The sequence below is a fragment of the Magnolia sinica genome, chromosome 2 (assembly GCF_029962835.1).
Source record: "Magnolia sinica isolate HGM2019 chromosome 2, MsV1, whole genome shotgun sequence".
Taxonomy (NCBI): domain Eukaryota; kingdom Viridiplantae; phylum Streptophyta; class Magnoliopsida; order Magnoliales; family Magnoliaceae; genus Magnolia; species Magnolia sinica.
In genome coordinates this window covers 136,500,149-136,527,552 of record NC_080574.1, presented here as the reverse complement: position 1 = coordinate 136,527,552, position 27,404 = coordinate 136,500,149, and the positions used below count along the sequence as shown (strand labels likewise).

The window sequence follows — 27,404 nt, the reverse complement described above, 5'->3', positions numbered from 1 at the left end:
ACTCTCTCTAGCCACAAGGCCGCACATGTTGTACCCCTAAAAATTATGGTCTTGATGTCCCTCATGGGGTGGGGGTACGGGTGCACGCCCATGACTGACTCCTTGGCCACCTCCATTCATTGGTCTATCCTCCTGGCCACCTGCCTGAGATTGGCCATCTTTCCCAATGGTAGGGTTTGTCCTGAGAGAGGCCTCTATTTAGTCTAGGCGTTGATCTATGTCTTGTTCCAAACGCTTACCCCAAGACTCGATCTGCTGGGACAGCTTGTTTAGTGACTTTAACAGTTGTTCCATGTTTAGTGTAGGGTGCTAGCCAAAACTATGACCCGTACGTGTTGGACGTACAACTTGCAACTCCACCTAAGGACTTTCTACGACGACTATATGGGACTAAATGATCCTATAAGACTCTATATGAGGGAAACTACGCAGTGCTACTAAAATCCAACAATATAGTTGTCAAAATAAAGGAATAACAGAAAGTTACAGCAATGTAAATTGGTAACTTCCTGCTAACAGAAATTTCAGCAACTAATATCAGGGACTATGGACTCCTAAAAGCTACATATGATGAACTGAATGCATGATGGACTCAAACAAACTAATCCTAAACATGTAATGTATTCCCCTATAAGAACCCTAAGCTCTGATACCAAATTTGATGCAAGACATGAAATTTAAGTATGAGATGCAAGAATTCAGGCTTAGATCATACTAATTTAGAAACAGTTACACAAATTCCACATCCCACATGACAATCCAAACCATTCAATTAAAAGGGGAATCTATGTGGGTCCAGGCCGACACAGGCTAGGACTGGACCAATAAAAATTATAAACTAAACGATGTCAATGGGAAATAGAAATCAACCACCCATGCATAAAAATCAGTCCTAATCCAAGGGATTTCCCAATTTCAATTCAAGGAACCCAATGGTGAAAAAAATGGGCAAATAAATTAGGGCTAATGCAAATTAAGGCTAGGGTTTAGGAAATATGAACGAAAAGATGAAAACCTGACTCGGAGAAAGCTCCTGCGTGCAGATGGTGACCCGGGGCTGACGCACGTGCGCGGGTGGGCTGGCCGCACGTGTGATGGAAGCCCGCCTCCTCAAAGTGACACCTACGCCTTGATCGGCCAAGGGAGACCTCCAATCCCTCTAAGTTTAACGACGATCCAACATAAGGTCGAGGCGTAGTGCTCCGCCGAAGTTTCAGCCCTCCTACAGGTCCAGATTTTGGAAATTGGCTGTAGATGAATAGCTGCAAAAGCTGAAAAATTCAAAGCAATAATGATGATAGAATATGAGAGATATGGATGGAAGAGGGTAGGGACAGATGGGGATAGATATGGCTTCGCACCACAGTAGTTAGCCCTTCGAAGAAGGGAGGGCTTCGCACCCACTTTTGAATTCTTCCACAACTAACGAAGAGAGCAGAAAAATAAAAAAGGAATTTTTATGAAACTTGAATGAATGAAAAGAACTACAAGGGGTGCTTATTTATAGGGAAAACCCTATACCCCAAAACCTCGCACCATGTGCGCAACCTATTACTTGGCAATGAATTAAACTAAAATAAAAACCAAGCAAAGAAATCTAAAGCATTCACGATGTTCTAAATAATAACAATAAGCAAAACCTAAAATATGATATCAATCCGACGAGTGGGCCACGATCATGAGATCCCATGATGGGCTTTTCTTGATTATCGGGCCCACCTTTTTTGAACCAAAACTTGTCTTCTAGGTAGGAAGCCCTCCCTGGACGTCGTCATCGAGCCAGATCGATGGTGGGGTCTTCCTTCTGCGTACTTACATGCGTAGGGGTGGTGATGTGCGTGCACGTGTGCGCATGATGTCCCCATCAATAAGGGAAGACCTAAAAGGACTTGGATTGAGGTTATGAGAATACGAAGGCTTGTCACCAAATGTTTGAAACAAAACGATGATGATGATGCATGTGGGAATAATATAATGGAAATATCTGATAATTGTGTATATGCAGATGCTAGATTATGCGACATGTTGATTACTAATGCACGCGTGCACATGCACACTCATAGACACAAGGTTAGATTATTCTTGCAAAGAAACAAACAACAAAGACTTTGTCCCTAAGGTGAGGTGGGGTTCACATGCGCATTATTGACGTTAGCTAATAATGTACGTATTGTTGATCTGAGGATGATTGACTTTAAAGTGCCAATATCAAGGTTTTAAATATTGGTATTGGGGGTTGTATTGGCCAAGCAAAAAAACAAAACGATAGAAGGTGTATTGGGCATTATCTGACCTGTATCAGCAAAAATAAAATAAAAAAATTATGCCCTAACTTTTTGAAATTTTATATGGAAAATAAGGAGAATGTAAACACCAAAATCTATCATGTTTTGTGCTTTTAGCATGTATTCAATAGTGTATCCGACCATTCTTTGATAAGAATGATCTCTGTTGGCGTGATCTATTGAAAGTCCATCAAATAGGCCCTAATTGAATAAATCAAGCATGATTTGATGGATTAGGGCCCATTACATTGAAATGCAATAGAAAGAAGAGAAAATCGAAAAACGTGATGTACCCCTTCTTTCAATTTTTCTCAAAATGGTCCACTCCACTTCAAGTCAAACCTAAAATAGGGTAAAACCCAGTCTACTATGAATTTCTATCTTCTTCCATCGTTGAAATGAAGAAAGTCGAGAAATGAGAGAAAACTAAAAGAATGGACGGCGGCCTTTATGGCTGTATCGGCATGTATTGGGTAACAGGGCTGACTGGCTCACGTAGGTATTGGGTAACAGGGCTGACTGATATGGTTGCATTTTAGCCAATATATGAATGCGCGTAACTAATATGAGCCAAGTGCAAAACACGTTCCACTTGTCTGACTCATGTTTATAATGTATTTAAGTGAATTTTTTTCCTTCATTATTCTCTCAATCAGTTGTGACTCCTTTGTCATTGTCATTCAAAGTAGACTATTTAATCATTTTGTAGAATAAAGCATGATTAGATGAAGCCATTTCTTTACTCTGATGTCTCAGGATGACAGGGACAACTTCCTCAGCCTAGCATTGGAGGGATATCAGCGTTGTTTGGTCATAGGAGACAAGTACGATCTGAAAGTGGTATGTATTTTATTTCATCTATCAATATCATGCACTTGAATTAAATGAAAGTTCACGAGCTCTAATATGATCAGATTTATAAGCATCTCTCGTGAAATATTAGCAACACCAAATCCCTCTAAAGCCCTAATTCCATTCCTCTCACTGGCCGTCCCCCTTGATTGGTGGTTATCAGCATAGAGCGGCAAATGGTTTGTAAAATTTGGAGTAATGTAAATGCGATTTTTGTAATTTGACTTTCAATCAAATTCTAAACTTAATAAATAACCATTTTTCCTGAAAGTTAGTGAGAAATATCTCACGTAACTGGGATCTATTTAATTCACTTTTTAATTATTACAGTGAAGTTGTGGGTTTTTTTTTTTTTTTTTTTGGGGGTAGTTGGAAACCCTACTGCACCTTTTCAACTATCAAGAAATGAACAAAACCAAAAAACTATACCAGTACCCAACCACCTAAGCTTAGTTAGAATCAACCTTAACATTTGTTTCTATGCCAAAAAACTATACCACAAGCCAACCACCTTGAATATGTAATCTGAAACAAAACGGCCACAAAATAAAGAAAATCATTAAGTTTCTAGCATAAAATACAAGCAAATGGAAGCAGATTTCATGAGATACAGAAAAATCAAGAAAAACAAACTGAAGAAAAATGAAGGCAAGTCACTCCAATCTACAAACTATACAAAATGTAAGAAAAAAATGCAAAATGAAAATACCTCATCTTTGCACGGCAGAGTGAAAAATCAAAGGAAATGACAAAAATGATGAACCAGAAAGCCAAAATATATGATCTTCCACTCGATTTCGACAAAAAATCAAAGAAACTGAAAGAAAATCTATGGTTGATCCTAAATTAAAATTAAATTTAAAAAAAAAAAAACTATAAAGAAGCAAATGCAAGCCATAAAAACTTAATCCATGTAAGAGGGTGAAAATTCAAATAAAAAAAATGAAGCAACCGACTCCAAAGCACCTATCAGGGAAGATTATATAGAGACATGCATTTTACATTGTGGACTGGCTTGTGCACTGTTTGACTCGACAGTGCATCCGTGTGATGCTTCATCTTTTTGTGCATTTAGTTGGATGATGGTACAATCAAGTGACTGTGATGACATACACTTAACAAACTGAATAACATGTTTTCAGGTATTCCGACTTGTTTCCCTGTGGTTCAGTCTCTCTTCTAGACAAAATGTTATAAACGGCATGCTGAGTGCCGTAAAGGAGGTGCGTAGTTAGACTGCTATTTCTTTATTTTGTTTGTACAGATAAGATTTGTTTTTTTGTCGGTACTGTGATAGACATTTGTTTTATTTTGTTGGAGCTGTGGACAATATAGATTTGTTCAATGCGACAATGATATTATTAAAGATTCTTGAGTATTTAAACTTGTATATATTGTATGGTGATGTTTGTGATAGTAATTTAATTACATGCCCTGTACGGCTGTACTTACATCTTGGATTACATGGTAAGACGGACAAAAAATTGTTGTTACAGGTTCAATCATACAAGTTTATACCATTGATGTATCAAATTGCTTCCAGAATGGGTAGCTCAAAAGATGGGCAAGGATCATATAATTTCCAGGTTTAGTTCTGAAGTGATATGTCTTGCTTCGCAAAAGAAAAGAAATGAAAAACTTGTTTAATCTTTTTATTTTTAATATGCAGTTTGCTTTGGTTTCTCTTGTGAAGAAAATGGCCATCGACCATCCATATCATACTATATTTCAGGTATCAAAATAAAATAAAAACAAAACTTGTGTTGCTTGGTAGATATTTTATCATACACAGACTGGACTACACTTGTACACTTGGCTAAGCATAGCAACGCAACAAATAGATTGAGAATTGGACGATTTGTCACAAGATTTAATCTAACCTGGTATGCTGTGTCATCAGTAATGTATGATCTGGTGTGTGTGTGTGTGTGTGTGCGTGGGTGCGTGCATGTGATTGTTACTAAACCCTCAATAATGATCTATCTACACCTTTTTTTCATCAGCTCCTTGCTTTAGCAAATGGTGATCGCGTTAAGGACAAGCAGCGGAGTAGGAACTCGTTTGTGGTGGACATGGACAAAAAACTTGCAGCAGAAAATCTCTTAAATGAGTTATCTTCACACCATGAAGCTATAATTAGACAGGTAGCTTATAATCATTTTGACTTTGCTTGTCTCACCATTCAAACTCTTTCCTTCTCTGACTATGGAAACAGAGTATTCTGTATTCTCTTCTTTTCCAATTTTCAGTTCTCTGAATTGTAGTCTGTGCTTCCATCAAGCTTGTAGATCTAGATAAGATCAAGATAGCAACTAATGATGTTCTCAATGTTATAGATGAAACAGGTAGTGGAGATCTATATCAAGTTAGCTGAACTGGAGACAAAGAAAGAGGTTGGTTACCTGCTTTTCGAAATTTTCTAGTGGTTTAATTTTGCATGTCTCATGCTATGAATTGCTTTTGTTTGAATCTCGGCGCATCTATATCATTTGATTTCATTTACATGGACGTAAGCTGACATGTAGTCTGCTAGGATCAGCTGTCTAATCATTTCTTTTTCATGTCAACAGGATATTAATAAGAATATAACACTGCCAAGAGAAATTCGCAGTCTTCGACAACTTGAACTTGTAAGTGCAACAGTATAACTAACATCTTGTTGTATTATCAGTTTTTGTATGTTAGAATGTAAGGCAATGCTAGTATGCAACTCTAGAATGGAATTTCCAAGGTCAAATTCTTTGGTTTGTTTCCTCAACAGTAAGCTACCCAACAGTAGTGGTGTGAAATTATGTTCCAAAATCGTGTGCATTTGTGTCACTGTGTATGTGTATATGCATATTTATGTGAATATGTATTACCTTATAGCATATGTACAATTGATGTATGAGCTTTGTTAAAGCTATTGCAAGATAATTGAAGCTTAAGCTACCATTTGTTTTATGAAAGCTACTTCTTCAGCTAAATTCTTTGTGGTTTAATTTTTTCCTGTAGCTTGCCCTGGATTTTTGGTCCTGTCAATATTAATAATTGACACAGCTGAATCTTATTGTCTTCTATTGATGTTGCACTTCTATGTTTCATAGAAGTAATCACCTTTGAATTTCCCAGTTAACATTTGATATTTTCTCAGGTACCTGTGGTAACAGCTACTTTTCCAGTTGATCGAAGTTGCCAGTATCATGAAGGATCTTTTCCACACTACAAGGGCTTGGGAGATTCTATCATGTACGTGAAGCAAACATTAAGACATGTTCTTTGATTTTATGCGCCCTTTTTTTACAAAGACGTACAAATCTTCACAGCTAATATTACCTTCATTATTTTACATGATGTGCAGGGTAATGAATGGTATAAATACCCCAAAAGTGGTCGAGTGCCTTGGCTCAGATGGTCACAAATACCGACAACTAGCTAAATCTGGGAACGATGACCTACGACAAGATGCTGTATGAACTGTTGCTGTCCTTATTTTCTTTTTCATATGTATGAGTGTGTTGGACACGCAAATCAGGCTAAAAATTTGAGATCAATATCTGGAATCGTTGGCCTGAAGGTCAAACCGATCCATTTCAGGTTTGTGTAGAAAAATTTCACGTATTTTTGTCAACAGCATGAAAGCACAATATAGACCACTCTAAGATATGAAGCACATCTGGCATGACCAGCAGCACAAATGGTGTTGATGTAGGGACATGTGATGGCCTAACCATAGATGCATGTATAATCAGGTTGAAGAGATTCAAATAATAAAATTAATCAACTAACTGTTATCAATCACGTCAATTAAGCAAATCTCAACACAGAGATGAAATCATTCCATCGAGATCATGCCCCTTAGCATAAAATCACATAAATAGTAAAAAGGGATGACCTATGGATATAAGGATATCCCTGATCTGGCATAAACCAGTCCATGGTCAAGTTTGGATCCAATTCTCCTGACTAACCATTCCTCTTTTCCGTTCAAACCAAAAAGGAATATCCAGAGAGGAACGAAAGAGATGAAGAAGAGATGGGTTTGAGAGGAAAGATAGTACAAATTCTAGGACATCAAAAAAGAGAAGACGGCTAATCCTTACCTTTTCCTGTACCTTGAATATCTAGAAAGAAAGAAAATCTGAAACCGGGGTAAAATCCTCAACACCCAAGGGTCAATCCTGAAACTCTAATGTCTTTGGTAAAAGAGGAAGAAAACATACGAATTCTCATTCATTCACTCATAAAATAGGGTTTCTCACAATGAATATATAAGCCATGGAAAAAATAAAAAAGTGTACTAAAGCCCATTGTTGTCATGCGCGACCGCATATGCGATGTATGCGATCATATACAGCACATGCGATCGCATATTGGCCATGGCACAATGAATTTTTGTTTTTATTTCTTTGCCAAAAAATAACATTTTGCCTATAAAAAGGCTTCCAAATCTCCTCCATTTGCAATATTCTCACTCCAAAACTCTCTTACTCTATTTTTCTCTTACATTTCTTAATTACAAGTAGTCTTAATCTCCTTCTCTCTTGTATTTCCTACTTCCAAGTGATCTCTCTCTCTCTCTCTCTCTTTCTCTCTTGGAAGTTGGAAGATCAAGATTCAAGCACTTTTAAGTTTCAAGGAAGATAGCTTGTTGATTTTGTTGTTACTTCTTGTTAACTATATTGTTAAATGTGGATGACTTGATGTTTAATTCATTTTATCTCTCTCAAATGTATTTTAAATATGTAAAATTAGTTATCTATTAACTTAGAAAAGTTCTCCTCAGTTTCTTATATTTTTTTTACATTTTTTTGAATTTTTCCCATATATATATATATATATATAAATTTTTCAAAAAAATTAAAAATTAAAAATATGCGATTCGACAACAATGCTAAAGCCCCTGGAAACAATGAAAAGAACAATACGATGACTAAAACTAAAAAATGCACTAAAGCCCTAGAAAACAAGGAAAAGAACAAAAAGACGCCTAAAACTAAAACACCCGCGTGACAGGGTGTGAAATTCACCCCATGGGCCTGCGGTCAGGGTGCGATAATGCTACTCCTGCACTCGTAACGCATCAAAAAATGGATCCGATGGACCCGGCGTCCATCCACATCAACTCCTCTGCTCCGATACTCTGTCAACGACGCCTCCTCCTCTACTACGCTCTAAAGGGTACACCATTGATGTCCACATCGGGTGTCAATAATTGGAGTTATATGCAATTGCAAAAGGTTATAACTAATATAAAGATTATTGTAAATTGAATTTGGAGCTTAGTTGTAGAATCCTTCTAGCCAGGTGCTACTCATGCTCCGAATCGTGCTTCAGAATCGCGCTCCCACTCTTGCTTCCTAGCTATTTATACTTTACAATATTTTTGGAACAGATGCTTCCCCACTCCCACACCTCAATATGTTGTTGTATAGCTTCACGCTTCGTGCAACTATAGTTTGGAGCCATGACTTTGCCATGCTCCTAGACAGAATCTACCTTATGTTATATCTGAGGGCCAAAGGGATCGGATGGTGTGGCGTAAGGGCAAGTTTGTAAGCTTCTCAATTTGCTTGTTCTATAAGATGTTGTGCTCTCCAAAGGTGGATGGTGGTCATTGGCAAACCTCTTTCGCGTGGAAATACAGGGCTTCTTTGAAAATGGTAGCCTTTGCGTTGTTAGTGGGGAGAAAGCAGTTGTTGACCATGGAAAATCTTTAAAAAAGAGCAATGATCATCCCCATTGTGTGCCTTAAATGTACGAGGGATGCGGAATCTATGGATCATATTTTCATTCATTGGATGGTAGCTCAAGCGCTGTGGTTCAGTTTTCTGAGATATTTTGGCATGGTATGGGTTTTGCCCTGCTCTATGGAAGCATTGTTTTTATCCTGGAATGGGATTAGCCTTGGGAAGTAAGAGAGGGTTGTGTGGAGGTTATCTTTGTTGGCAGGCCTATGGACTGTGGGGAGAAAGAAATGGGAGATGGTTCAACAACTTGAGCTCCTTTGTGAATCAAGTGATTTGTAGAGCAAGGTCTTGTTAGAAGGGCTAGATTTCTTATATTGATGATTTAAATGATTGTTATCTTTCTTTTCTTTGAGTGAGTTGTAAGCTCTTGCGCCATCTCGGTGCTCGTGTAGTAAATTATTGCATTTTTGGAAAGGAAAAAAAAAAAAAGTAGAAAGGGTTTGATGGCACAGTATCTCTTGACTGAAATGGTTAGGTAGGAAATAAAAAAAGAGACTAGAGAAACAATTTACATGGTTTCAACGTGATCACAATTGGTGGGTCCTGTGCAATATGCAAGGGTAGTCCTCGGATATCTATTCTACAAGAGCAACATTTCAACAAAGTCATTTTTCACAAAATAACTTTTCTCAATACTCTACCTTTAAATTGCAATTTCCATTACTAGATTGTGTATGGTGTTTGTGAACTGAGACTTAGGGGTGGTATTCTTATAAACAAGGGTAAGAAATATGCAATGGTAGCTTTTGATTATGGAATAGTAGAAACCATTTCATTGTGGTATTTTTACGTGAAATGCTGGCAATCAAGAATTTTCTCAAGTTTATTCTCGTAATTGATTATAACATTGAATATGAATGGATGTTTTTGCAGGTCATGGAGCAATTTTTTGGTTTAGTAAACACATTTTTACAAAACCATCGAGATACATGGAAAAGGAGACTAGGTATTCGAACATACAAGGTATTTTCACCTATTCTTAAATAACAAATTATCACATCTCGTACCTAGATGTTGTTGTTTTTTTCCCCTTCTTTTATAATAATAATAATTAATAATAATAAATAAATAAAAAATCTTGGAATTGGTTGCACAGTGGTGGCTTGTGTTTGTCGTGTTCTTAAAGAAGTTGATAGCGTACCAATAAACTAAGCTAGCATGGTCTTGTTGTATTCATTATAGTATCTTAAAGTGCGGTGCGAGTTGGATTGTGCTGCTTGATTCTTTCCTATTCATACGTTTGAATGATTTCCTTTGCCTAATCAAGTAATAAACATAATGTTCCCTTATCCTTTTCAGATCAATTTGTCTAATTCAATTCTTGAAATGTCACCTTAATTAGTAAAGGAACAAAATTGTGTGTGTGTGTGTGTGCGATTCAATTATGTCAGAGGCATTGGCGCTAAGAGATGGACTGAGAATATTCTTGCCATCTTTCTCCAGGAAGATTACTGTGGAAGCAATTATAAGGATATTATTGGGTGGGATCTAATCTGGATTCGAAGCCCTGGACACTTCCTTTTTAATGAAAATTTCAACATTTCTTAGTTAAATATTTCATTTAACCATGTTACTAGCGAGGCCTAAGAGATCAAGAGAACTTGCTAAAGAATGTTTTAGATGACATCATTGTATTTTGGATTTGTGACCCCTCATTTTCTGTAGCCTTTTTTTTTTCTTTTCAACAAAAGTTTAGCTCTACATAAAAATATGAGGTTTATGTCGTGCAACTAGGGTCTTGATATGTGAGCATTTGGACCATGGATTTTATGAAGAATGAGGGATGAATCTTGGGCTCAAATTGTCTAAAATCATGCAATTATCTTTAAATCTGCCACTCACAATCTGTGGTAAAAAAAATCAATTAGTAATTCCAGTCTATGTCAAAGAGTGCATCTGAACATTCTCTAATGTTCTGTTGTCCCCTGTATCAATTCCTGTGTAATGCAAGTATATTTTAAGGCTACTTACAATTATCTTTAAGGCCATTGTTTTCTTCTATCGTGGTTGCATCTTGTGGCACATAATGAAGTTTATAGACCATGAAAATTTGATAATTTTTCAGTTCTATTATTATGAGCTGTAACAGGATTCTTAAAGTTGATCCCAACCAATGTTTTCAATATCGACGATATCAGCCGATATATCCCATGGTATATCGTGTATCCCACCTATGCAATATGAAATGCACAGGTAGTGCCGATATATCCCACCTATTCAATCTTGTGAGCATTTTCATTTTTTTATCATTTATATATGTGTGTGTGTGTGTGTGTGATGTTAAATCAATGTCAAATTGTTACAAATCCATGATTCTTCATATTTTACATGAAAAAAATCATAGATTTGGAGCTTCAATTTCAAGATTTGGGGGGGATGGGCCGACTTGCAGAATTTTGGAAAAAATAAAAAAATTTCAATTTCTCACAAATCAGTTGCAATCTGTGTTCAAACACAGAATCAAACATGTATGTAACCTGATCTAGTGATTCTTGGTAATTTGGGGATTTCTCGAAGAAAAAATATTATTTAAATTTTGTTAAAAAAATATTATTTTTTTTTGAAATTCCACTTCGATCAATGGTCAATTGACCCCCATTTTAGAGTATTCAGGAGTGTTTGATGAAATCATCATCATATACACTCTAATTTTGGTATTTGGGGAAAGATAGGCTGATTTGCGAAAAATTTGAAATTTTCTCAAATCGGAGAGGATGAGTACCAACATTATGTTAGAGAGTATTCTACTATGACCTAGGCATAGTATTGTCGTTTTTTGAGTCACGGTACTATGCCCAATTCTGTCGAGATGGAGATGATGATTTTTGAGACACCACGCAGCTTTATGTGGATCTGAGCCACAGCCACACATTATTCACAGGTATATTTCTAGTTTTCTACTTCTTTTGCTTTTGAACGTATTGCTTGTGTTTCCATACATATCTTCTTACATTTATAAATGTTCTCATTCATTTATAAAGTATAACAATACATATCTTCTTACATTGAATATACTTGCATCAATTCAGTCTGACAATGCATAGATTAGGACCTCATACAAAGGAAACTTATTATATGCACTTGTTTTTGTGAAGTTTTAATTTCAAAGCATGTATTGATGTCCTTTTTAACAATCCCTAAGGTTTCATTGAAAAATTCGTCTAATTTCCCAATGTTTCCCAACAATAGCAATACATTACGTGATACAACCGATATTTCTCATGCAATAACCGATACGTATCCGTATCCCAAGGGTGCAACGCATTACACGATAACGATGCAGAAAATATTGATCCCAACTAGTTTCTATGTGTTATGGGCTGTAAATTTATTCACCTCTATGTTCTTCTAATGTGTGTAACATTTCAAATGTTTTGGAAGTATTGAGAGAGGCATTTGCATATGCTGATTCTTCTCTATGTCTATTAACAATTTTATTTTTTTTATCAGTAGATGTGTACATCATCATCATCATCTAAGCCCTATTCCAGTTAATTGGGGTCAGCTACATGAATCATGTTTCTCCATTCCACTCTATCAAGGGCCATAACTTAATGCCATATCATGAGTTTGGATTGTCATGTTGTTCAGATTCATGATGGAAGTTATGACATAAGTTTGACACAGGCTGCCAACCTGACACAATCTTCCTTTATCTAGACTTGGGACAGGCAATGGGAGCACAAAACTCCCACAGGCGCAATGTAATGGACTATTACATAGGTTGATTACAATCAAGCACTATATAATGGTCTTTACAATCAATGAGTTGATTACAATTAACGAGCCAGATTTGTACATGCAGTTAAATTGTTTAGCTTGTTGGTTGTGAACCCAATTATCCTACTTCTTGAGCAAGGCTTTTTCCACATCTCACTTGATCTTTGACAATTTACTGATAGTTGAGCTAACCATAGAGACTTGTAGAACCAAGGTTTGAAATGGGTGTGTTTCATTATGTATTGTTCACCACCAATACTGTTACATATCGCCCCATATTGCCCTGTATCAGGCTATTTTGGGCCAATACAGGACCGATAAATTCGTATTGTTCATGGGTGATACGGTATGTGTCAGGCAATACATACCAGTTTCAGATGATACTTCAAAACTTTTGTAGAACACCTAAAATTGATGAGCTAACCATATAGCTGGGTGTTTTTCTGGTAATGCATGGTGCACATCATATTTGGCTTGATCTTTAGTCCTCTTCATTCTGGTTATTTGTATCATTGTTTATTGAACAGGTTGTTCCCTTTACCCCAAGTGCTGGTGTCCTCGAATGGGTTGACCGCACTATTCCAATTGGTGAATATCTTATAGGAAGGTTAGTAGTCACTAAGTCACGATACTATGTTGTAGCCTGATATTTATATCACGTGATAGCTTCTTTGAATATTGTATTATTACATGCCTTGCGCCCTTTCAGCATGAGGACCAGCGGAGCTCATGGACGCTACGGAATTGGAGACTGGACGTTTCTCCAGTGCCGAGAATACATGGCAACTGTAAGTTTCATGGGCATTCCTTTTTATCTGAGCATTTGTAGAATTCCTGGGTAAGGAAGTGAGAGGAATAGTGAATCAGTATCAGAATATATGAAATCATTATCTCAATCATGCATGGGAATGATTCCAGAAATGGCTGCATGAGCTTCGTGATGGAATGCCGCAATCATCTGATGAGTTAGGTTCATGATGCATCAGGATGAATTGTGTCCTAACGTGCCCAGTTTGTACAAATGGGTGGGCCCCATGATTCATTGATTCAGACCATTGCTCCAATGACTCCCATCTTTGATGGGGTTGCTAAAATTTTCCTAGATTGCTATGCTTTGATCATTGGACTACAAAGTAGATGGTTAAGGAAACAATTACAGCAAAGGTCCAGAAAAGAGGGAAAAGATTGGATGGCCAGGACCTCCAAATCTTAATGATTTTTGGAACATCCACCCTGGGTCCCGTCTGATCAACTGTCTGGATCACTGAATCAATGGCCCATTTGTATGGGGAAAGGGTGCATCATGATGTATCATTAACAAATACATTTTACCTGTTTTCCACACTGTAGCTGACTTTCATCCTCTTGACAAGCAAGAACATGGATGAAAGTTGTGCACCTATCTTCATCAAATCATCTTAATGTCACTGAACCATTTTTTTTTTTAAATCTTTTTTGTAGGAAAAGGACAAGCGTAAGGCATTTAACAAAGTCTGTGAGAATTTCAGGTCTTATCCTTTTTCTTGCTGATTTATTCCTTTCCTAGTTAAGCATTTCAACTTCACTGAGTTCAACTCGTTCACTGCAATTCACACAGACCTGTCATGCACTACTTCTTCTTGGAGAGATATTTGCAGCCTGCCGATTGGTTTGAAAACAGATTGTCCTACACACGAAGTGTGGCAGCTAGTTCAATGGTAGGTATATATTTTTATCATTATCTTGGTATTGACTTTCTGCCTTTATCCGGCATTTGCAACAGATGACTTTGTATTATGTTAAGATGGTTTATCTTTTTTCTTTTCTTTTCTTCTTCTTCTTTTTTTTTTTTTTTTTTTTTGAAACATTGTTGTTGTCTCTTTCTTGTATGGACAAAGTGTTCTTCAAATTTTCAATAATAACATCATCTATTGGTGAATCAAACCCCATTAACCAAAGCAGCACTTCTCTACAGAGCAATCTGTATGAACTTCATTGTCTCATTTATGGATGTAAAGGTGCCTAAGAAAAGATGTACTATGGATTCAGAGTTCTAGTATTTGCATTTTTTGTATTTTATGAAAAGAGTCAACTAGGCGAGCGACTCGGTCAAGTCTTGTCAAGTTGACCGAGTTTACTAGCCGACTCAAGGAGTCTTGTCTAGACTCGACCGTGTCATGTACAGTAGCAAGTTTCCAAGATACTCGGCTCAAAATCTGACCAAATTGAGTAGGCTCGGCCAGTGTTTTAAATATCGACGATATTGGCCGATATATCCCACGATATATCTTGTACCCCACTAGTGCGATGCGAAACGCACAAGTAGTGTGATATATTTCACATGTTCGATCTAGTGAGCATTTTTGAATTTCAGTCCTTTTATTTTTTGTAAATCATGTTAAATTAGTGTCAAATTGTTACAAATCCATGATTTTTCATGTTTTACATGATATATATATATATATATATATATATATATATATATATATATATATATATATATATATATATATATATATATATATATATGGATTGGGAGCTTCGATTTCAAGATTTGGAGATGGGCTGAGTTGCAGAAAATTGAAAAAAAAAATCAAAATTTCCTATTTTCTTGCAAATCGTTTGCAATCTTTGTGTCCAAACATCAAATCAAACATGTATGTAACCTAATCTAGTGATTCTTCTTTTGCTTTTGAGTGTATTGCTTGTGTTTCCAGACGTCTTCTTACATTTATAAATTATATGAATAGACATTGAATATACTTGCATCAATTCAGTTAGACAACACATAGATTAGGACCCCAATACAAAGAAAGCCTATTATGTATACTTGTTTTTTGTAATATTTTAATTTATAAATGTGTATTGATGTCTTTTTTAACAATCACCGAAGTTTTATTGAAAAATTCAACCAATTTCCCAATGTTTCCCCATGATTCCAACAACAGTGATACATTCCACGATACAACCGATATATCCCATGCGATAACCGATACGTATCCGTATCTCAAGAATGCGATACGTAACACGATACCGATATTTCGAACACTGGGCTCAGCCAAGTTTTGGGTCGAGTCAACGAATTTTAGAAGTATGCTGCGAACACCACTTGGGCTTTTAGAATAATTTTCATGCCTTACGGTTTTTCTTGCGGAGAAGCAGTTTTTATTGCAAATCCCAACTACCATCTTTTCAGCAGTCAAGGCACTGAGGTATGTGTAGAAGAGTTGATAACCTTTGTTATTTAGTGTGTACTTGTGGAGCCCATGGTTCCGTAATCCAGTCACTTATTTGATGAGCCCATGGATGGATGGGCCCAAACCTCCTCAATTGGAGAATACTAGCCCTTTGATTTATGGCCTGCAAATAGATGTCTAAGAAAAGAACATTCATGGTCCACATTCAATTGGAAAAGTGCTAAAGATTGGACAGTTACAATCTTTCAATCTTGGAGATTTTTGGGGCATGCTCCATCCATGGTGCCCATCAGATCAATAGCCTATCTCACCAAACCAAGGGCTCCACATCTACAAACTGAAAACTTGAGGGGGTGTTTGGCGTATGGTATTGGGAAGGATTAGGTGGGATGGGATTCAAAAAATGTAATTATTACATATGACAGGGATTGTCCCCTGTTACCATGGGATAAACCTAATTCCATGCTATGTTTGTAATACGGTAGGATTCACTGTTTGGTTTGATGTACATTGAATAGATATACCCACCATCATTTGAAACTATTGAGAATAACACATATGTGTTATATCCAAACCGTTCATCTGTTTTATAACCTCATTTTATGGCATGGGCCTAAAAACGAGGCAGATCCAAAACTTATGTGGCCCCAAAGAAGTTTTCAACGGTAGGTGTTCAATCTCCGCTGCTTTCTATGGTGGGGTCCACTTGAGCTTTAGATCTACCTAATTTTTTGGCCCATGCTCTAAAATGATCTTGAAAAATGGGTGGACGGTGTGGATATAGCCCACACATCATGGTGGGACCTACACAACTTGCTAACATTGAGTGGAATTGGCACAGGACCAAATGCAATTCCATCTAATCTAATTCCAACCTTTTCCATTCTTCCCAAACATTAAGTGGAATTGGCACAGGACCAAATGCTACCATGTGCCAAATGCCCCCCGAGGATATTGTCCATATTCTTGGATTAAGGATCATTTTGCTCCTGTTTGTGTGCACGTCTTTGTACTTTTGTAAATGAAGCTGCATATAACTCCAATCAGTTATTTATGTGCCTCAAGATGGAGACATGGTAACCAAGATGCAGCTTAATGACTAGGTATATCCTTTGAATTCAGGTGGGCTACATTGTTGGGCTTGGAGATCGGCATTCAAATAACATTCTCATTGACCAAGCTACTGCAGAAGTAGTTCACATCGATCTCGGTGTTGCCTTTGAACAGGGCCTGATGCTCAAAACACCGGAGAGGGTCCGTCTATATCTAACCACTGAATTTCCATTTCTCCTATCGATTTATCCAAGGAAAAGAGGAGTTCACGCTGCGTGTTAATAAAGTCTCCAATAATTTATGTGATAGCTCTGCTGTCTTTGGCAGGTTCCATTCCGGCTGACAAGAGACATCATAGATGGTATGGGAGTTACTGGAGTAGAGGGTGTTTTTAGAAGATGTTGCGAGGAAACCCTCTCTGTAATGAGAACAAATAAGGAGGCACTACTTACAATAATTGAAGTATGTTTGGTCACCATATATCCTTCCTAAATAAAATAGAATATATGATCTGTTTTTGTTTTTTGGATAACTGATGGAAACTGCTCTACAGGTGTTCATTCATGACCCGCTTTATAAATGGGCTTTGTCCCCTCTGAAGGCTTTGCAGCGTCAGAAGGTATTTTTTGTTTTCAATTAAAAAGGCCCAAAGGGCACAGCAAGTAGAAAGAAAACACGAAAAAACAAAAAACAAAGAATTGAAAGTACACAACCCAACCCCCAAGGTTAGGATTCCCATTCCCTAATCAACAAAAATAATTTACATATAATGAAACCCATGGGATGGCGGCTGTCCCTGAAGCATCTCTCATTCCTTTCCCACCAAATGCACCATAAAACTGCAAGCAGGGCAAGGCACCATTTCATTTTATCGTTGGATGTGGAACCCCCTATGCCAGCACCTGATAAAGATCCCCCATGGAAAACGGCATAACCCAAAGAAACTTAAAAGACGAAAGAATGCTGTCCTAAATCCCAGAAGGAAAGGGGCAGTGGATAAAGAGGTGCTCCACTGATTCTTCACTCTTCTTGCATAACAGACAGACATTGGCCAAAACCAGCCCTCTCTTGCACAGATTGTCCACAGTCAGGAATCTGTTTCTGCCTGCTAGCCAAGCGAAAGCCGCCACTTTTGGTGGAGCCTGGTAGCACCAAATGAAGTCTATATGGAAGCATTTCACCTATGGACCCGTCCCACGGATTACCTTGAGGAAAGACTGCACCATGAAAACACCCAAGCTGTCTCTGCATATTAATATTCTTAATTCCATGCTACTATAATATTCCAATTATGATGCGGCTATCTTATATTTGCCGTTCATCAACAGTTAATATAGCTTTTCAAATACTGATGATCATCAAAATGCAATGCAACTAACGGCAGATGCATCATCTGTTGCACGGTCCATTTAATTGCTTAGGAATTGGTTGAAGATATTTATTGCAATTTGCATGTATATTTAAAGGTTATTTCAATTGTTTTTCCCCCATTCATTCTAGTTGGTTCCAATCGTATCCTAATTAGGTGGTTTGCCACTATTTACGGATGCTTTTGGAGGCGAAGTATAGGGTCCCAATCTGCAGCGAAGGTGTCATTTGACAAGGCACTGGAAACAACATGTGGGGCCCATGGGCTGGTCATATTGATCATTGATCTGATGGACCTCACCCTGGACAAGGGATGTCCCAAAAGTCTCCCAGATTGGAAGATCTTTCAGTCAGTGGTCCTCAACTAGACGGTTAAGAAGCGGCAGCAACAGTCCACATTCAATGAAGATCAGGCCAAAGATAGAAGGGTTAGGATCTTCCAATCTGGGATATCTTTTGGGACATACCCCACCCAAGGTGGGGCCTGTCAGATCAACAGTCCTTATCACGGATCTGCAGGGCATGGATGTGCTGAATCCTGTGCCTCGGCAAACTATGCACTCACTGAGGCCTGGGACCCTGTAATTTCTTACTTTTGGTTGGGCTCTGCTAAAAAGATTTATTGTGAATGGAACTGCATGTTTCTGTCCCATGGAACCTGCTTCCTTTGCTGTTTCAGGAAACGGATGATGATATCGAGTCTGGTTTGGAGGATTCGCAAGATGTATGTGAAGGAAACAAGGATGCAGCACGTGCACTGATGCGTGTCAAACAGAAGCTAGATGGGTATGAAGAGGGGGAAATGAGAAGCGTGCAAGGCCAGGTCAGTTCTGATCATTGCATATGCATTCTTCAACCAAAACGCACATGACTGAGCAACATGCCATGCAGAAAGGGCATACAGTTGGAATCCTGCATTTGAAATCTTCATGGATCCCATTATGGATTAGGGATAACCAAAAAATCTTCCAGATTGGAAGATGCCTGCCATCCAATCATAGGTCTTTTTTTCTGGAAATCTGTTTTTTTTTTCCTTAATCATCTCTCTATAGGCCACTGATTGAAAGGTTAGTGTCTTCCAATATGTGAGATTCTTTTGGGCATTGCTGATGCAGAGTAGGTCCAGTCAGGTCAACAGTCTGGATCACCAAGCCAGGCCATGGGCCTGCACTTGGCAGAGTGGATTGAGGGTATCAGGCAACTTCATGTCACGAACATTTGGTTTTGCGAGTTAAATCTCAAGATTCTTGGGTTAAAGTAGAATTGAAGATTCTTTGAGGTAGTTGGGCAAAATGACCAAAACCAGTCTTTAAGTTTAAAATGATGAAACCACTCAAAAGTTTCGTAGCGAATCATCAGAAAGCTTGCTTATATTTCATGGGTTCTGAAAATTGAGGTGGGATTGTTTAGGCAATTCACTCATTAGGAATATTTCACTAGCTTTTCTCGAAGTTCCAGCATCCCCGCTGCTGCTATAAATAAAAACACAATTAGGTGCCCTTGTGATAAAAATTACCGGGACAGTCAAATATCACCACTGATCTGATCAAAATAAAGTATTCTGGGATCTGCCCAATTTCATGCTTTGAAATTTAAGTGGGTCCCAAAGTTTTTTAGAAAATCCTGATATCAAGGTGAATCATCGTGGATTTTCACTCCCACCTTTCCACCAAATGGAAGATGATGAAACATTAATTCCTTTTCTCAGTTTTCTCACTTGCTTCATCTGTTGGGTCCAATTATCACCATTTGTTAATTTTGTGCTTTCTACTTGCAGGTCCAACAACTCATACAAGACGCCATTGATGCCGAACATTTATGCCAGATGTTCCCAGGCTGGGGAGCTTGGATGTGATCTAGTTCCCAATCACCTTCGGCAGCTATGGCACCCAAACACATTGTACAGGCGGATTTTTTATTTTATTTTTTTTTTCCTTGTTTTTTCCCCTTCTACCGAGTCCAAGTGTATTGGATGATGTTGCTGCTTCGGTGTGCGATTTTTTTGTCCATTAATGAATGTATGCTTCTGTATTATATAATAATGTCAAGAGCATTTACAGAGTGTAGGTGTTTTATGAGTGCACTCCAGATGTACCAGGCAGAAGTGGGGTGCACCTGATGCCTGATGTATTCACAACATCCAGACCGTCTATCAGATGTGCCATCTTACGTTATACCCAGGGCCCAAAAATTAAACCAAAGAAAACCTCAGGAGAGCAATGGAATAGGGGACAAGTTGAGAGGGAATGATAACCCTTGATTTGTGTGGGGACTGTTTTCTGATTTATTCCTCTGGTTCAGTTCCCATTCTAGGAGAAAATGCCGGAAATGGAAGCCTTTTGTTTCATTTGCCATTGCAATGCAGTCCATGATCAAAATGGGATAGTCTTCTGTGCAGGACCACCATACATGGTCCCAATTCTCAGTGATCAAAACTGCCAATACAGTGAGTTTCAATATGGATGATGAACCCTAGGGGTGGAATGGGTTGGGTCAGCCCATGGATCATTTGGCCCGACCAGCTTCTGAGGTGTGTTTAGGCCAAGCTAAAATGGGTTGTTGGCCAGTTCTAGAAATATGACCCATTTAAGTAAATGGATCAGGCTGGTTTAACCCACTGCAAAATGAACAGCTAGTTCATTGTGGGAGGCTGTTTTGCCTCTTGTGGGCACCTCAGGATCTACCGTGCTGAACCATTGGGGCCCACATCAGGAGATGGTCGGATGATTTGAAGCATCCATGTTGTAGTGTCCACATGCTACACTGGATTTGGACGTTACGAAAAAGACATTTTCACTTGTGGCATTCAACTTCAAAAATCGAAGGTATCAATTGTTACCGAAGCATGATAATGGGACACTATCTTATTTGTGGCATTGATAAGAATATAGAGGACCATCTCATAATGTGGGCCCCAGTGGGTGGCCACAGTGCCACAAACGCTTTTGATCCAATACTGCGAGGCCCACGGACCAACCTGTGGGGCTGGGGTGCCGCTTCGGTGGATCCCTGACTGTGTAGCCTACCATAATGTATGTGACTTACATCCAAGCTGTCCATCCGTTTTAACGACTCATTTTCAGTATGATTCCAAAAACGAAGAAGATCCAAATCTCGGGCAGACCACATCACAGGAAACAATGGTGATTGACCATTAAAAAATTTCTTGTGGGCCACAAAAGTTTTGGATCCATCTTATATTTGTGTGATACCTTAATTCAGATCTTTGTGACTTTATCAAAAGGTTGGAGGAAATAAATGGTATGGTCTAAATCTGCTTCGTTTTTGGGCTCATTCCCTAAAATGAAGGGATGGAGACCGTGGATGTAAGGAGAGCAAATCAAGTTGGGCGATGTGCCCCCACAGTCAGGGATCCACCCACTTCGGTAGATCCGGGGATCCACCGAAGAGTGGGCCTGACCGTGACGTTGGTTGGTTTATATCGGATGCTGATTGGGTACTTCTCCTGCCTGTCCCTATCTAGGAATGGATAGAGGCTCTGAGGGGCTAACGTGGTGTATGGGTTTTATCTACACCGCTCATCCATTTTGCCACATCAGTTTATAATACAAGCCCAGAAATGAGGCAATTTCAAGGCTCAAGTGGAACACACCACATGAAGCATCGGTGATAATGAATGATAGTCACCATTCAAACCTTCCTAAGTCCCACCGTGATGGTTAATTGCCATCCAACCTGTTCATAAGGTCACATGGAACTGTCTCAGTTTTGGGCTTGTATCATAAAATGATATATGCAAAATGAATGGACGGTGTGGATAAAATCCATACATCACGATGGCCCCTCAGAGCCGCTGTCCGGGCGGGGGTAGTCCCCAATCCGCGTCCGAAATTAGAATGGGTTGGGCTAGGGCTGACCATGACCGTCCCTTTTTTACCATGAAATTCCCCTGCTGATGAGTGGTTTGGATCTCGCACAGGTATCATAGCCGCACTATGTACTGGAAATCACCAGTGCATCTCACACACTGAAGTGGATTGGCTGGTGTACCACACACCAGCTATGTAGCTGCGGTAGGTGCGTGTCGTGCGAAGACGAGCACTGAGGCTCCTCGAGCTCCGAGTTGCATGAATGGTTCAAAGGAGATCAAAGTTACATGGCCCCACAGTTATGTATTTATTATATCTACACCGTTCATCTATTTTTAGAGATCATTTTAGAGCATTATCCAAAAAATTAATCGTATCCAAAGATCATATGGACCACACCACAAATAGCAGCTTTCACCGTTAAACAATTCATAGGGCCCACCATACTGTTTATTTTCCATCCAATCTGTTCATAAAGTCACGAAGACCTGAATGAAGAGGAAAAACAAATTTCATATTGATCGAAAACTTCTGTGACCCCAAAAAGGTTTCAATGGTAGAAGTTCAATCCCCCACTGCTTTTTTCAGTGTGATCCACTTGATAGTTAGATCTGTCTTATTTTTCGTGTAAAGCCTTAAGACGAGCTCGCAAAATGGATGGACAGTTTGGATATAACACATACCTCATGATCAGACCCACAGAACTTGCTGACGTCAATACAACAGTTATATAGCTGGTGTGTGGTACACCAGCCAATCCGCTTCCCTCACACGCTGGCATTTCTCGACGGTGCTCATTGAATGACCACTTTTTCTTCTTGTATGGCCCACGTGAGTGTTGGATACACCTCACTTTTGGTCGTACGTCCTAAAATGATCTCATAAAACGGATGGACGGGGTGGATTTCTCAAAAACATTTCGGTGGGCCCCACCCAGCATCCTTGCGCAGGAACCTCCTGCGAAAGGCTTTCGCAGGAAAACCGCGTCCTCCCCAAGCTGTAAAAAACATTTCGGAAGGCAAAGAAGAAGCTTCTACCAAGAACTCGCTCCAAAACCCTAAATTCTCCTGTTCCGCCTCCTTCGCTTCTGCTGCAGAGACAGAGGCAGCTTCTATCAAATGGGGTAAGAAATCTCCCTCCCTTCCTCTCTCTCTTCTAGGGTTTGAAAGATGCTTCCTTTTTTTTTTTTCAATAATGCCCTTTTGAGCCGCTGAAGATTACTGGAAGCATTAGATCTGTTTGTTTATATCATCATGCCTGCATACTTAGGTTTTGATCTTGTTCTGCTGAGGTAGGGTTTGAAGTTGCTTTTTTCTTTTTCTTTTTTTCTTTTTTTTCTTTTTCTTTTTTTTTTTTGGAGTAGCCATTTCTGGCCATTATCACTTGGTTGTTTAGAATTATTTGATACATTCACCAATTTCTTGTGAGCTACGATTTCCAGGAAACAGATTTCCAGTGAAAGAATATCTGTCCGTGGTGTTTGGGTACTAGAAAGCTATTTTCAAGTTTGTGTTTGGAAACTGGGAAAGTGTGGGAAAACCTTCGTTAAAAAAAATAAAAATAAAAAATAAAAAAATCTGATTATTGGATTGGAATCCTTTTTCCAATTTTTTTTAGCCCATCTTAAATATAGGAATATCATAAGGGGCAATTTTTTGTAATTGGATTCCCACGGGGTTTCACTTCCAACCCTTTCCCCAGATTCAAACTCAAATTCAGCCCCCGACCATACCTGTTGTTAGCTGGATGTGGATCCTAAAAAACACTTAAAGAGTCCACATGCATGCATGCACAAGTATGCGTGCATTTGCAGACATAGGGTGGCAGATGATACGATGCATGGGGCATAAATATGCCTCATCGGCCATGTTGTCAAAATCATTATCATATTGCAAATTTTAATAGCCATCTTGTATTGAATCGCAAGTTGAATTGTAAATTGTAAGATTTTTTTCTGATTTTCTTAGAATATCAAAAAAAAAAATCTGAAAAATATAAATAATCATCAGTGTGCACCAAGAAAAGTAATACATGCCATCATATAGGCAATTGAGAACTTTTATGAGGTATACATATCATAATAATGTTAAAGGATTCTTGCCTTTCCTTTATGTTTTGTGTTCAAAAACTTTTCCTTAAAAATGTGCAAGAGTCCTTAAGTGGCATTTTGCTTACCTTGACCAAAGAAAAACATATTGTGATTGTTTTGGGTTTCTGAATATCAAAATCTCCATCTCTCTCCCTCTCTCCAAAGACAAACATGATGATTTTTAATAGGAATGGGCCTTTTACATGTTTTAAAGCAAATGGGTAAAAAAAAGAACAGCATGTAAAAAGATAACCAAAAAAAAAAATGATTTTTTATATAAATTTGGGCCCATTTATGCGGTCCACATTTATCTTACAATTCAATACAAATAATCATATGATACAATGTGATTCATACAGTTTTTTGGGATATGCAATTTGAACCTACGATTCATGTAGTGTGGTGTGCAATATGATATAAACTGAATGATTCATATTGCAAATCACGCTGCTTTGAATTGGTGCCTGAACGACATTTGCCTGTTTCACCATGGATATTTGATCCAATGGTGTTTTGAGCATCTAACCAGCCCTTGGGGAACTAAAATCCACCTTTTGTGATTTTTAAGCCAGGAAATGTAGTGGTTCGCTGAAATATATTGTCAATAAATCTCTACAATGTAGCATCAGAGTTCCAATAAACTTACTCGATCAATGAGGTACTGAGGTCAAGTCAACTCAAACCTCAGTATCATTCGCATGTTAATGTGGATATTTAATCCAATGGTGTTTTGGGTATATCCAAATAGCCCCTTGTGGAAATAAAATCTGCCCAATTCGTGTGTTTTTGGTGACTTTTAAGCCAGGAGACAGTACATTCTCTGAGATTTAGTATCAGGGAGCCTCTAAAATCTAGCATCCGAATTCAATAAACTTAGTCATATGATGAGGGACTGAGGCCAAGTCAACTCAAAGCTCAGTATTGACCACATTTCAATTGATTTCTTTAAATTAAGTGGTTGCTGTTTTTCCAAGTTACAGAAAACCATGTTTGGTATGTTGCTAGACATGAGCCTTGATTGGGTTGGGCCCAGTTGGCAGGTTTTTCAAGAGTCAGTTTATTTTTTTTATTTGTCTATTATTCCATATTAACTTTCCGGAACTACTTACAATGGTTGCATTGGATGCAAAGCAAATGGCCCTATCAAAAAAGGCTGTGTTCAGTTCATCTGGGAAAAGTGTTTGTGCACATTTTTTGAAAAGATGCTTGGGAATTGTGCATTGTGCACCAAGAGTCAGGTGCACATGCACCGCGTCACCCAATAAGGGTGGCCAGCAACTGTGACCTACATTTTCAAAATGAGAAAAATTCATCTATTGAAATTCACGCTGGATCCCTGCAACTGACCTAAATGATGGGATATATCTGCGCACCTAGTCTTGGTGCAACTTGGCCAAACTTCTGAGTTGATTTTTTGGCATTTTGAACTGTGTTATGGTTCAATAGAATTGAATCTTGTTTGGTACTGTTCTATTTGATTCATATCATATGAGATGAATACAAGTGTGTGATTTTTACAAGTCTCATTTCAAAGATTCGCAAATGGCTAGCATCATGGGTTTGCTCCCCACAGACACAAGTTCAATTCCCACCCTATGCTTTACCCGATGCACGTGATTTGCAGGTGATTGCCTGCATCCGTAAGGATTAGTCTCGCCTCGAAATGGGGAGGGGACACCTTGTTGTCATTATAATTTTTATTTATTTATTTATTTTTATTTTTATTTTTTAAAAAAAAAAAAAAGATCAAACTCATGCCCCATGCATTCAATAGAGGGTTTTTTTTAATTTTAATAATTGAATATGTTTGTTAATAATTTATGAAGGTTTTGTATGATTCATTTTTCATTCCCACTTGCAGGTAAGCTACTGTTTAGATAGACCTGAACTTAGCCTCGGTGAAGAATTCTCTGATAGTTAAAACCATTGATCAGACAATAGAGGACTGTACTGTTATGCATACCTGATTTTGCAAATTGGCAGTTAAAACTGTTGCCCCATCTATTTCCCTCTAATGAAGCTTCAGTTTTACATACTAACAACACCATGAAGTTCCGTGCACTTCTGAGATCGATTCGTTCTTCTTCGGTTACTTTCTCTTCAAAACCCACCAAATCTCTTCCACAATGTCGTCTATTCCACCACGACTTTGTCCCCAGAGACCCTAAAGCCAAGCCCAAGAGGTACAAATACCCCCCGGTCTATGACCCATATGGCCCCAGACCCCCTCCTTCTGATAAGGTTACTCAGCTTGCTGAACGCATTGCTGCCCTCTCTCCCGAAGAGCTCAAACAGATTGGCCCCACTCTTCGGGAACGTCTGAAGCATCCGAAGATGCAGCCAATTTCAGTGGATGGCTTAGACTTTGGTTCTCAAGGAGGGGGCCCTGCTGGTTCGGCCAAGGCCGAGGAGAAGAAGGCGGAGAAGACAGCATTTGATGTGAAATTGGAGAAGTTTGATGCAGCAGCGAAGATTAAGGTGATCAAGGAGGTTAGGACCTTCACCAATCTAGGATTGAAGGAGGCAAAGGATCTGGTCGAGAAGGCGCCCGTCTTGCTGAAACAAGGGGTCACAAAAGAGGAGGCCAACGACATTATAGAGAAGATAAAAGGTGCTGGCGGTGTTGCAGTCATGGAGTAAAGAGCTTTTTCTTATGTGGGTTTTTGCCAACCCTGTTGGAACCTCCAAATGTGAGTTTTCACAGCCAGGTTGTGTTTGGGCTCATGGACATTTCAACAATGGAGAAAAATTATTCATGTTTTGGAATATCTACTCTTAATAGATATTCTGAAGATCACGAAATGAGGCACCACCGTGTTGGCAGGTATTGGAAGAAAGCGCTCTTTCCTAACCACATGGGTATCAATTTGGGATATTTTCGAATTTTGCCAAGAGTAGAAATCATAGAAATTCCAAAATTTGTGAATTTTTTTTCTGGCAGCTGAGCCATAGAGCCTTGGATGACCAACATTATCAGGTTAAAGAAATAAGTTTAGGGCTTTACAATCACTTTTGATGTGTTTTGAATTGGATTGAATTGTTCGCAGAGTGTGTGTGGCCCGCTGTGTTTTGCAACATCTACTGTCCATTATTTGCTCCAGTCGGGAGTGGACTAGCTGTTACTCATGGTGTTACCCTTACCGTGTGGGGCCCACCTTGATGAATTTGTTTCGTATCCACAGCTCATTTAAGGACGTTGTTATCCGGAAACTTAAGAAGATCCAAATCTCTGGTGGACCACACCACTGGGAAATTTTTGTGAATAACCATTAAAAGCTTTTTGTAGGCCACAAAAGTTTTGG

At 38.6% G+C, this 27,404-nt stretch overlaps 2 protein-coding genes across 8 annotated transcripts in view; both read left to right on the top strand.

Moving 5' to 3' along the window:
* LOC131237824 (serine/threonine-protein kinase ATM) overlaps nt 1-20,244 on the top strand; it is a 158,265-nt gene extending 138,021 nt beyond the window's left edge. For 5 of the 7 annotated variants that reach the window (XM_058235830.1, XM_058235829.1, XM_058235827.1 and 2 more), the window contains 19 exons: nt 3,042-3,125; nt 4,280-4,360; nt 4,634-4,723; nt 4,807-4,869; nt 5,141-5,281; nt 5,474-5,530; nt 5,708-5,767; nt 6,271-6,365; nt 6,478-6,586; nt 9,740-9,829; nt 13,114-13,193; nt 13,296-13,374; nt 14,048-14,094; nt 14,184-14,283; nt 16,885-17,016; nt 17,143-17,277; nt 17,369-17,434; nt 18,863-19,006; nt 19,961-20,244. In XM_058235830.1, the coding sequence (XP_058091813.1) occupies nt 3,042-3,125; nt 4,280-4,360; nt 4,634-4,723; nt 4,807-4,869; nt 5,141-5,281; nt 5,474-5,530; nt 5,708-5,767; nt 6,271-6,365; nt 6,478-6,586; nt 9,740-9,829; nt 13,114-13,193; nt 13,296-13,374; nt 14,048-14,094; nt 14,184-14,283; nt 16,885-17,016; nt 17,143-17,277; nt 17,369-17,434; nt 18,863-19,006; nt 19,961-20,038 (1,731 nt within the window). In that variant the 3' untranslated portion in view covers nt 20,039-20,244. Of the gene's footprint in view, nt 1-3,041; nt 3,126-4,279; nt 4,361-4,633; nt 4,724-4,806; nt 4,870-5,140; nt 5,282-5,473; nt 5,531-5,707; nt 5,768-6,270; nt 6,366-6,477; nt 6,587-9,739; nt 9,830-10,955; nt 11,060-13,113; nt 13,194-13,295; nt 13,375-14,047; nt 14,095-14,183; nt 14,288-16,884; nt 17,017-17,142; nt 17,278-17,368; nt 17,435-18,862; nt 19,007-19,960 lie in introns of those variants that run through there. The other 2 variants (XR_009167429.1, XR_009167430.1) reach the window with 2 other exon arrangements.
* Nucleotides 20,245-22,988: 2,744 nt separating this feature from the next.
* On the top strand, nt 22,989-27,111 carry LOC131237823 (uncharacterized). The gene is made up of 2 exons (XM_058235826.1): nt 22,989-23,136; nt 25,964-27,111. The coding sequence occupies exon 2, from the start codon at nt 26,149-26,151 to the stop codon at nt 26,740-26,742; it is 594 nt and encodes a 197-aa protein (XP_058091809.1). The 5' UTR covers nt 22,989-23,136; nt 25,964-26,148; the 3' UTR covers nt 26,743-27,111.
* The last annotated feature ends 293 nt before the right edge of the window (nt 27,112-27,404 follow it).

Excerpts from the sequence above, each read along its gene's own strand:
- LOC131237823 (XM_058235826.1), top strand. The coding sequence starts at position 26,149 with ATGAAGTTCCGTGCACTTCTGAGATCGATTCGTTCTTCTTCGGTTACT.